Genomic DNA, 12227 nt, shown 5'->3' on the forward strand with positions numbered 1-12227 from the left:
TAGATCTCAGAAGATGATCTCTCTAAATTACAGTTGAAGGAAAGTATGGCTCCTATTACTAGGTCACTTCAAAAGTAAGTGTTCTCTGTTAATTTCTGAGTATGTTATGAATACAAATCTGTTTTAGTCATTGCTTTGATTGAAATCAGAAGGTTACAGGATGGACTTAAGTAGCTCTAAGAAGGAAGAAATGTACTAGGTATATTTAAGCTTCCTGGAGTATGTTGTTTAACCCTCAGACTTTTCTCTTAAACGTTTGCTATTCTCTATCTAAAATATTCTTAGGGCTTAATGAGATAACTGTGGACACCTAAAATATAATAGCTGTGAATGGCCTGGAGAAATTTTCCTTTTCCCTTCTGAGTAATATCAACAATTTGAGAGAGCAATGGTGTGAATATTCTGGAAGGACAACTTGTGCTTGAGATGTGTTGTCCTGTGTTCTCTCTAGAAGAGGTAAATAACTGTATCATTGTTTGATGTATCTCCACAGAAATCTAAAGTGAGTATAATGCCCTGGATGTAAAGATAGGTCCAAATGCCCTAAGGTGTTAATCTACTTATTTTCTTAGTTCCATTATCTTAAAAGTTGGAAAGAATGCAATTCTTTCCTATAGTCATGATATTGATGGAAGAGAAGGTTATATTTTAGGGATTTGGTTGTGTGAATATGAAGTGCCCTCAAAAGATGGAATAGGCAGTTTAGTTAATGCTAAGATTAAAATTTTTTACTTTGTAACATTATTTTGCTTGGCTGTAAGTGGGCTAGACAAATACTGACTACCGTTTGTCTTTTCAGAATTGCTTAGGATTCTTTTATGTAAGGAAGCAGTGGAAAAGTGAAACCCTAGACTTGTAAACTTATAATTGTCATGAGAAAGATATGTATCTCATTTTTGTTTTCATACTTTAAAAAGTATGTATGGATTTCTGCCACTATTCTAGGTAGAAATAATGCCTCTTCCTTTGTTGCTTGCCATAGTCTTGGCTATAATGTTTCATATCTAATAGGGTTCAGTGAGTAGTGATACTAATAACTAATCTTTATTGAACATTTACCAAGTATCAGTATTCTTAGTGCTTTGTATGTAATTCATGTGATTTTTACAACCCCGTGAGGTAAGTACTATTATTTGCTCCATAATACAGATCAAGTAATAAAGTAACTTGCTCAAGGCTGCCTGGCTAGTAAAACAGCACTGGAATTCAAACCAGACAGATTCTACAGTCTCTGTTCCTAATACTACTCTCATTAATGATAGTGGTGCATTATCCTTTTAGTCTCTGTGCAGTACCTCAGTTGATTATCTTGGATAAAGACCTCCTTCTGCTTTAAAATTTAAAGTAGATGACCTTAAGCTTTCCACAGTTCTTAAAAACATTGATATTGAACTTGTGTCACAAGACTTGTGTATTTCCTGAGTTGAAAGTACGTAGCCCAGAAGATGTTTTTCTTGGTGGAAATGAACTCTGAACCATACGTAGTTAACCACAAAAATTGATACTGATTGTACAGTTGCTTTTACCATTTTCTATAATTTTTTTTAATAGTAGTAACTTTTTTCTAGCTTAGACCATCAGTAATCTTGTCTACAGAATGCCAGTTTTAGAGAGTAAGAGTCCAGTTTTGTTAGATGGGTCTTAGCTGTTGATTCTTTTGGATTAGCTGACGCAACCTTAATTTGGCTTTTATTTTACATTTTGAAAGTATTATCAGTAAGGCATTTGTAGTATTATGAAGTAAGTTTAGATTTATGAAGAAAGCATGTCATTTCCCCTCTCCCCCTTATTTTCAGTCTTTAGATAGACTGTTTTAAGGACAACTTAAAATTAATTCAATCTCAGAATTTCTCTTACAAGACTGCAAAGTAGCCGTTTAGGATTATGGTCATCTTTTCATACTTAAAAGGAACCCAACTTTTGCAGAAGTTATAGGTTGTATTTTAGGAGCTTTAGTTACTTTTCTAGGGTGTTTCTCCCCAATCCTCAAATAACTGGATTTTCTCACAGTTTGGATTGCTAACCAGTTCATTAAAATATCTTTCATTAGCTTTAGGAAACTGCAGGATCTTGGTATGGGTTCTGTTTACTCCCCTGGACACTCAGTTTTCTTAGGTTCTCCTATTAGAAATAACAGAAAAATGTTCATTGGACCTGAAGTATAAATGGCTGATACAGCTTAAGGTGTTATTTTTTCCAGAAAGATTTTGCTTTTAGTAGGAATCAAAGTTATATTTGTTTTGTATCCCTATAATACTTAGTTTTGTCTTATGTGTTTACATATTAAAGTTATCATCTTTAAGCAAATGAAAGAATTGGTTTTTGAGCCAGTACCTTTTCTAGGATCTTTTATTATGTCGTATAAGCTTAGGATGGTTGTAAAAAATGAGCAATTGCATATTGTTCACATACTATAAAGGTGAGCAATGGTGGATGATTGCAGAATTATCAGTCCTCCAAAAATAATTTGGTTTTGGCCTCAGGACATGTAATTTTATATATTAATTGGAGATGAATGTGTAAGAATTCTCAATAATAAAGGTCATGCTGTGAAGACCATGCTTAGTGATAGCTGGAAAATTGTCTTGTTTCTCAGATCTCCTTTCCTGCTCAGTTTTCTGGTGTTCATTCTATACTAGGGATAGACAGAATTAGCTCTCAGACTTGCAAAACATGACCCTAAAGCAAAGATTTTTCTTTGTTCTAATGTGCCCGTATGTTACTTAGATCTAGAAAATAGTAGGCAGTTTGTCCAGAAAAGCCTTTTGTTCAGTTCTTGCTGAATACTAGGCTGAATATTGGTCAGTAAACATAGTCTTTAAGAGAACAGCCAATATAGTAGTATTAATAGAAACGTAAATGCAAGATATCAATAAGTAAATTAAAATATAGCTGAATTGTCATCATATAATCAGTGTTACTGAGTTTCTGGGGATTGATTTGTATGTATTTGAATGGTTACTGGTAGATGCATTGTCAAAATAAGAAATGAGTTTTTAAATTTCAGTTTTTAAGGTGAATGATTACCCAGTGTTGTAATATAATCCTTAAGTTGATCTTTTCCCCATTAACGTGCTTTTTCACTTTTTGACAGAAGAAAATCAAGAAAAATTTCCTTCTGCAGTTTTATCCTTCCCTTCTCCCTTACTTTCCTTTGAAATACCAGTCACTTTTGATAGTCTCTTTTCTAAGCTTTATTCTCAAAAGAGTTAGATGAAAGAAACTGCCAACTGATTGTGTAACTGAGGTAGAGCCACTAAAGGTTTCATATTTCTACTTAGCTTTTGTATTCCTTTCCTTTATTACCCACCCCCCCTCTCTACCTGACATTGTGTTTTAAAGGCGTAAAATATACTACATGGGATTAGAAAGGAAACCAGTTACAGTGAATTAATTATGAAAATATTTAAATACATTTCTGATTAGTAATAATATATGCTTCTCTTTATTGCATTTAAAATAAGACAATACATTTAAAATACAGGTAAGTTAAAACTCATTTTGTAAAAACGTGTATTATTGTGAAAGCCTTTTGCATAACTTGAATAAAAGCATTAACCATTTGTGTGGTCTTTTACTTAACCTTTCACATGTTGATCAGCAAACAGAGAATATTGGAAGACATTGATGTCTGGGTCACCACTGAGACTTCACTGTTTGGTGGCTCAACAACTAGACTTAAAATTTTCTAATAGTTACCTAGTTATGTCATATGAACTTCTAGACTGAGACAGAAAGAATAAGAGTAACTGTGTTACAGCAGTGGATTTAATAACTTGTAATTTTGTAACTATTATATAAACTTGTAATTTTGGAATAGTCATGAGTATAGAACATACCTGCAATGACTTATGTGATATGAAAATATCTCTGACTTCTGTGGCATGTGAGATCACTTTGGTCTGTTGCTTACATTCATAATGGAAGGAAATGCTAATTTAGAGATAGCATTTAGTGAAAATAAAGATAATTTTTTTTCCCCATCCCATTGTATAGATCTTCAAATCTAAAGAATCTGTGGTCCTCCAATTTGTAAACAATGAGATCGAATTCTAGCCTCTTGTCTTTCTGTATCTTGAATCACAACCTGAAAAGAAAAAGGAAGATAAGCCCCAAGTATTATATTTACAGATTGTATTCTTCCTCATAAATGTGTCTAGGAAGAAGAAAATTCTTTAAGTAGAGATTATTATAGGATGTAGAAATAATAAAGTCTAGTTTTACCTCTAATTGCTTAGTAACCCTGGATGAGTTATTGTCATTTAGTTAATGAAGATGACAGTCTCAAAAATTAACAGAAGCTGTTGAATGGGTGTCAGAATTCAGATTCTTACTACATTTGAGTGTCTAAGAAGTAGAGTACAGGGAAATAGATACGATGTAATATAGTAATTAACACTACTAGTTTCCTCCATCTTCTTACTCTTGGTAAAGTGGAGGGTGTATTTTATTTATTATACATCATTGTAACTTCTCACTAATTTCTCACCTTAGAGATTACTTCATGTCATAAATGTTATATTATTTCTGTTTTTCTTAGTCTCTTGTTTACAAGAGACATATTTTTGGATGGTTGATTAACATTTTCTGAGTGATCCTCAAGGATCTGAAAGGTAGGGGAGAGGGAAAGCTGGAAGAATACTTTCAGAGGAAGACTGGAAAGTTAAGGGTCCCTGTCTTCTTGGTTTGTCTGAGGAATGATTGGGAAGACCAGGTTGCTGGTATAATACTACATTATTCAATGTAATTGTCATTTGTTTTCCCCATGCTCAATAAAAATGAGTTTTCCTCAAATGTAACTGATTCTTTAGTGCTATTTTTAAAATTTTAGCTGCTTTGAATGTATATGCTAAAAATGAATTATGTCCTTTATTTCTTAAATGATATACTTAGTATATCAGAAGGCATCATCTCTCTCTGAAAATCACATGGAAAAGATGTTCTAAGTGTGATACAAATGATACCTGTTATTGTTTTTTATTAGGCTACTTGGTACACTTAAAAAAGAAAATCTTTAAATGTCAAAGATAAGTTTTTATCTGTTTATAGAATTTTAGATGAATTACTTTAGCCCTGAGTTATTCAGATTGCAAGGTTTCATAAAGAAAAATTTTCTTAGTTTTGATGCTAAACATATTCCATAAGTTTATCTCTTATACTGATTTTGAAGTTAATAAACAATGTAATGACCATTTCTTACTGTCTGCATTACCTATTCAGTCCTTGATGTTGGTTGATAATGTGTTTTATACTTTTTAATGAAGGGCTTTGCACCATTTATCTCGCCTGAGAGACCTGGTTGATGATACCAGTGGGAAACAGTCACCGAAAATATGAAGAGGAAAATAAAAGTTTAACCAATAAATAGTCACCACAGAACAAAATGTATTTTTTTCATATCGCTTAAACTGACAAAGTTAACTATAAGCCATACGTTATTCTGTGATTGGTTCAAGTATTACATATTTTTTAAAAACCAGACTTGAATACGTCCATATATTTTTTTGTGGCCTCTCTTCATTTTGTGCCAAAATACCAGAGGTGAATTGGGAGGACCCATAGTCCTAGTCTGACTTTGGTCTTCAGGCTATCATATGTCTAATAGTCAAAGATGGATGTTTTCTGTTCTTGAAGGTAACATGGACTTAAACCTTCTTCAGCATCCTCAGGATTTTATCATCTGGTTCTGGATCATTTAGAAGCTTTTCCTGATTTCTATCCAAAATCTCTTAATTAAATAGGCTCATAAAGTTAGCATCCAACATAAGGAGCTTAAGGAATATCAAAATTGTTGATGTATCTTATCCACATGGAAGTATGTTACTTTCAGGTCTCATAAAGCAAACATTTAAGAATATGTTGTATTTGCAAATAACATTGATGGAGTGCTAAAAGGAATGTTTTATATTGTGAATTCCAGGAAAACCTCATTTAATTAATGCTTTGATTTTATGTGAGATAATCTGACAGTACTTGACAGTTTTTAAAACACTTTGCGGGGGATATTTAAGAATTTAATATTTTGATATTTCTTAGATTTAAATTTTGAGGTTAGCTCAAACTAGTAAAAACTATTTGACCAATTGCTTTATGAAATTTGGTAACTGAAATGAATATGGAAAATCAGTTAACTATATTAAAGCTATTTTGTAAATGCTGAACTTTTATTTAAAGCAATCTATAGTCTTGAAGATTTGTCACTAGGTAGAACTAAACAAAGCTCTCTAATTTTGCAACTTCTGCCAAGTGAGCTTCTGATGAGCAGGAAGTATGTTTACTAACAAAGAAGAAATAAGTCAAGATGTGGTGAAGTGTATTAAAAAAGCCTGATGAAATTAAAGAGTATGTTTGTATGTATACAAATTAACACTACTCAAATTTTGGAGCATTTTTTGCTAGTACCTTTACTGTCAAGAATTTCTAAGCACATTGGGTCAAAGAATTCCTGCCCCCCCACCACCTCAATTTAAAACACCATATAAGACCTTTGTTACAGAAATTACATGTCAAAGACTGTAGAGTGAATCCTGTCTTCCCCTTGCCGAGTGAGTCAGAGTCACTACTGTTCTTTTTGCCCAGTGTGAGAGTCACTTGCTAGTAAGTTTGTTTTGTTTACTCTGGATGTGTTTTTGCCACCGACACACATTCAATTTTCTGATTACCGTCTTCTGCTTCACAGCAACTAGTTTGCATGCAATGAAACAAGACATTACTTTGATGATTGTGATGTGGTTGGCCGTTAAGTGTGAATGGATTGATTTTAAGTTGGATGAATTGAGCTTTTTTTAAGTGGATGAATTAATGGATCTGAGTTGAGCATGTTTCAGTGAAATCTAGGATTTGATGAATTCTAAAGGCACAGCAGATACAAGATAATTATGTATTACATGTTGATCAGACATATATTTAATGTACATAGACGGAATCTGCAAAGGGACTATGCTTAATGACTCTCTGTAACACTGATTTGGTTAGTGCTTCATTTGCAAAAACATATCTCCTAATACTAAATAAGATAAACTTGTTCTAGAATTTTAACTAATATTTTAAGAAACTTGATGATACTTATCCCAAAGTTTTTTGTATTAAGGAAGTTTTAAGTTTTTTAGCAAAAAGAAACTTTTAATGATTAATTGTAACCTTTAAAAAAATATCAATGATGCAGTAAGAAAAATGTAAATGATAAATGTTCAATAAATTATTAAAGGAATTTAATTGAATATTTTAGCATTTTTTTGAGATTTCCAAAGGAAAAAAGGAGACATCAGTATTGAGACAACTGAGTTGGGAATTTAAGGCAATTAGATTTTAAAAATAGCATTGTGAATATAAGGCTTTATCAACCCTTTTCTCTCTTTTAGGTGTATTGAAAAATAATGAATAGAAAAAGTGATAAAACTTTAATGACATTTCAAGTTTTTAATTGAGTGAAAAAATTGAACAAACCTAATTACAAAAGTTATTTGAGATCCAGGGATAAAACTGTGATGAATATGTGAAGACTTGAACTTAACTACATTTTCTTTATTATCAGTAGGAACTCTTCAGTTTTTTCTGGGATAATTCATTTCAGATTCATAGAGATTTCTGACCACATTGAGGAACACTGTGTTGGGTTCATTTGGGTTATGTGTTTCTCTCTCTAGTTTTGTTATTTCTTGTTGAAATTTATGAATGTGGGTTTTGGGTATTTTGTATATTTAATGTTTGGGATAATGTTAAATCATAAATGTAAATCATATGTAGTTATACCAAAATGTTGCCTGAAGATAAGTCATGGCAAGATTTTCTTCCCCTGATGTTTTGCATATGTGGAATCACTCACAGTTTTGATTTTATGTTTCCTCTTTTTCTGTCCTGCTTTTCACAATGTCTCAAAATCTCTTTGGTAGAAGTGCTCTCAGAAGTAAACTTGCCAAGGGGTGGGCTGAATTGGGGGTTGGGATTGACCTATATAATACACTGTGCTGTGCTTAGTCGCTCAGTCATGTCTCACTCTCTGCGGCTCCACGGACTGTAGCCTGCCAAGCTTCTCTGTCCGTGGGGATTCTCCAGACAAGCATATTGGATGGGTTGCCATGCCCTCCTCCAGGGGATCTATCGAACCCAGGTCTCCCACTCTGTAGGTGGGTTCAGTGCCTTCGGAGCCACCAGGGAAACCCAGGAATAATGGAGTGGGCAGTCTATCCGGTCTTCAAGGGATCTTCTGACCCAGGAATGGAATGGGAGTCTCCTGCATTGCAGGCAGATTCTTTTCCCGGCTGAGCTACCAGGGAGGCCCATATGATACACTCCAGTGTATAAAGTAGGTGACTAATGAGAACCTAGTACAGCACAGGGAAACCGCTTAGGGCTCTGTGGTGACCTAAATGGGAAGGGAATCCAAAAAAGGGTGTGTGTACAGTAGGTTCACTTTGTTCAGAAGCATCGTACACAACATTGTAAAGCAACTGTTTTCCAATAAAAATAATTAAATGGCTAAAAGGCAAGTAGCATGAAAGGGAGCAAAACTGATGTATGGCTAAGATCTTTTTTGAACAAAAACCTAATTTTTTATCTTCCCAGTTTATTCTACATTGTCCTTACTGTAGACCAGACCTGACCAACTCTCTGTGTAGCAGCCTCTTTACTGAGACTAGTTCATTTGCCTCCTAATACTTGTTTCAACCTTAACCATTCTTCCCCTCATTTTTGGCTCAAAGATATCCTAACGAGTCTTTGCAAGACACTGTTATGCACACCACTACTGAAATCTTACTGATTTATTTCAGCAAGTTTGCTGTAGCTAAATTGCTTTACTCAGATTCTCCCAAACTTCATAGGTATGTTTTCATTTTCACCTTTGTACATATTGTTTCCCATACTTGAAATACTGTGCAATTTCTTTAAAGCTCTGACAGAGTTTATCATTTATTCCCCAAACACTTAAACCTTCCAAACTCTGGTAGGTTGGCTCTCCTTTATCTTTCCCCACCACGTGTTTAACTGTTAGATTTCTTACTTTAAGTGTTGGATGTACCTCTTGTAGCAGAATTTGTATCCCAGGGGAGAAAATGTCTTAAAAAATACGAGGTTGATTTTGTTTTGTCTCCTTGATAGTGTCTCTTACATAGTGATGTAATAACCAGAGACATGTTAAATTGATTATTTTAAGCCAGGTTTCCCGTGTAAGATTGTAAATTCATGGTAGAAACCACATCCTTTATGTGATGTCCTACAAATCCTTTTTAAAATGAGGTAAATTAAACCTATTTTGGAAGAGGTTTCTTTTTTGTTACTGCAGTTTATCAAACAAGGTTAACATTTAGGTATTTTGGGTGACTTGGCTGTAAGCTTTCTAACGTCTTGAGCCTTCAAGACTTTTACGGTTTTTGGGTTTTTCTGTATTCTGCATTTCATCCGGTACATGACCTATGTTACAGATCCGTTCCCCAGACTAAGTCTAGGGAAGCTTTCAGTGACTGGTTTTCATTTTGTTGCTTCTGTGAGCCTGGCTAGATGGGAACCTGTCAGTCTGGGTCCAGTTTAGAAACAAACCACCCAGTGATTTTAAATAGGAGCAACTCAACATACAAAAGTTTTAAACTAGTCAGACCCACCGGAGTTCAGTGTTTGCAGCAGCCAATGAAGTGGTGTTGCCCTGGACCTGGCTGGCTGCCTGCCTCCCAGGTTCCACAGAGCGGGGCCAGAAGTTCTGAATTATGACAAAATAGGAGAAGTCTATCTGGTACCCCTGAGCTAAGGGAGCAGACTCAAGGAGGGACAAGCCTGTAAGGACAAGCAAGTACTCAAGGACAAGGGATCTCAGATGGGAGTCAGACCTTGTTGAAGGGGTAGTTGCAGCCCACTGGATGGCAGAGAAGTTTATAGGCTTGCCCAGACCAGAGTCGGTTTGCAGTCACTGGGCAAGCAGGAAGCCACCCTTCAAGGTTCAGGGGAGCTGCAGCTAGTGACCAAGTGTGGGCCTGGAGAGGGAGTGAGGGAGCCTCCGCATGCTGGACGGTGCTGGCTGGATGCCAGGAGCAAAAGAGATTTGTACTGGGGAAGTTGAAAGAAGGTGATCACTGGCCTGGGCCAGGTCTGTGTGACGTTGCCAGGGAGAACCATACATTCTGGGATGGTGACTGGGCCAGAGAACCACTGGGTTTCTTCATATCCGTCGTGTTAACTGATGCTGGAGCTGCCGGAAAGCTGCAAGTGAGCCCCTTCAGGGTGAATTTGGAGCTGAGAGACTATGAATTGTTGACTGGCTCAGAAACTTGTCAGGTTCTTGAAAGGTTTTGGTGGGAAAAAGCATCACAAAGGGAAATTAAAAATTGCTTCACCTGTCCACCTCTGACATCCTGTTTTGCAATATAGCCTGTCCAAACCAAGAACCTGGCATAAAGGTAAAATAACAAAAATATCAGCTCATTTAGGAAACAGGCCCAATAAGAAACCTTGGGTCAATACTTTCAAAACCTAATAAATTTGATAATTTTATAGAAGAAACTCTGAACCAGAAATCTGGGACTGTTATAAACATTCTGGAATTATACAAATGAAGATCAGAATTTTAGAGGAGTAGATTGCATTTAAGTGTTTTTCATCGTGGTAGCCCCATAGGTTTTATATGAGTGTTTCTGGAAATTGAGCATTTCTTGCAATTGGAATGCTTTGCATTGTAGTATATTGCTTAAATTAAGCCATGATTTGTTTTTCTGTGTCTTCCACATATTACCCTTATTTAATTTTGCCTTTCAAGGCAATCTCATACACAGTTTGGTCGTCTTAAAATACTGAAACCAACAAAAATAATGCTACTTCCATCTTTCAGGCTGTCTTTAATTTCTAAGTACTTTGGACACAATTTAATGTTCATAATTGCCTCACTTGTAATAATGTCATCTGGCTTTCCTTTTATTGTTTAAATGTCTAAATTGATCCAGAGCCCTACCTAACAGCAAGACGCTAGAGTATGCATTTATTTTGCATATTGATAGGAGGATTGATATATATTAGTTTTAGGTGTCTGACATAATGATTGAACGTTTATGTGTAAGTCTAGTTAATATCCATCCACTTTAATTTTTTCTTACTGCCACCCATAGCTGATTTTTTCCAGCTTTGTTGAGGTATAATTGGCAAATTGTAAAGATACTTAAAGTGTATGTTGTGTATACACATTGTGAAAAGATTCTCCCATCTTATTAATATATTCATCACCAATTACTGTCTTTTTTGGGACAGTTAATTTTTTTAAAATGTGGTATCAGATGTCCAACATGCATAGAATAGGTACATGAAAAGTCTACATATGATTCTTTGATGATTTATTCCATTCAGCTAGCATGCATTTGATTTCCCTGGTGGCTCAGACGCTAAAGTGCCTACAATGCAGGAGACCCAGGTTCAACCCCTGGGTCGGGAAGATCCTCTGGAGAAGAAAATGAATGGCAACCCACTCCAGTACTCTTGCCTGGAAAATTCCATGGATGGAGGAGTGTGGTAGGCTTCAGTCCGTGGGGTCACAAAGAGTCAGGCACGACTGAGCAACTTCACTTTCACTTTTCAGCATGCATTTGGCTCTGTGGAGGTGGGAAGGAGGAGAGGAGAGGGTAGGGGTAGGAGAGATGATGGCAAATAAGGTATGACATCACGAGGAACTCGATGGAAATATGTAGACAGATATATTACCACCAGGTAAGTATTGTTTCAGAGAAATGAAGATGGAGCAATAGCTATTAAGGCACAGATGATGGAAAGTACGACCAACCTAGACAGCATATTAAAAAGCAGAGACATTACTTTGCCAACAAAGGTCCGTCTAGTCAAGGCTATGGTTTTTCCAGTGGTCATGTATGGATGTGAGAGTTGGACCATAAAGAAAGCTGAGCACTGAAGAATTGATGCTTTTGAACTGTGGTGTTGGAGAAGACTCTTGAGAGTCTCTTGGAGCGGAAGGAGATCCAACCAGTCCATCCTAAAGGAGATCAGTCCTGGGTGTTCATTGGAAGGACTGATGCTGAAGCTGAAACTCCCAATACTTTGGCCACCTGATGTGAAGAGCTGGCTCATTTGAAAAGACCCTGATGCTGGGAAAGATTGAGGGCAGGAGGAGAAGGGGACGACTGATGATGAGATGGTTGGTGGCATCATTGACTGTATGGACATGAGTTTGGGTGGACTCCGGGAGTTGGTGATGGACAGGGAGGCTTGGCGTGCTGCAGTTCATGGGGTCGCAAAGA

At 35.9% G+C, this 12227-nt stretch overlaps 1 protein-coding gene across 4 annotated transcripts in view; it reads left to right on the forward strand.

The window, feature by feature from the left end:
• Positions 1 to 12227, forward strand: part of C27H18orf54 (chromosome 27 C18orf54 homolog) — a 29733-nt gene that overhangs the window by 14911 nt on the left and 2595 nt on the right. Inside the window, exons 8-9 of one of the 4 annotated variants that reach the window (XM_043888792.1) lie at positions 4 to 74; positions 286 to 4794. In XM_043888792.1, coding sequence (XP_043744727.1) covers positions 4 to 74; positions 286 to 292 — 78 coding nt within the window. In that variant the 3' untranslated portion in view covers positions 293 to 4794. Of the gene's footprint in view, positions 1 to 3; positions 75 to 285; positions 4795 to 5264; positions 6368 to 12227 lie in introns of those variants that run through there. The other 3 variants (XM_043888788.1, XM_043888789.1, XM_043888790.1) reach the window with 3 other exon arrangements.

The sequence above is a fragment of the Cervus elaphus genome, chromosome 27 (genome assembly GCF_910594005.1).
Source record: "Cervus elaphus chromosome 27, mCerEla1.1, whole genome shotgun sequence".
Classification (NCBI taxonomy): domain Eukaryota; kingdom Metazoa; phylum Chordata; class Mammalia; order Artiodactyla; family Cervidae; genus Cervus; species Cervus elaphus.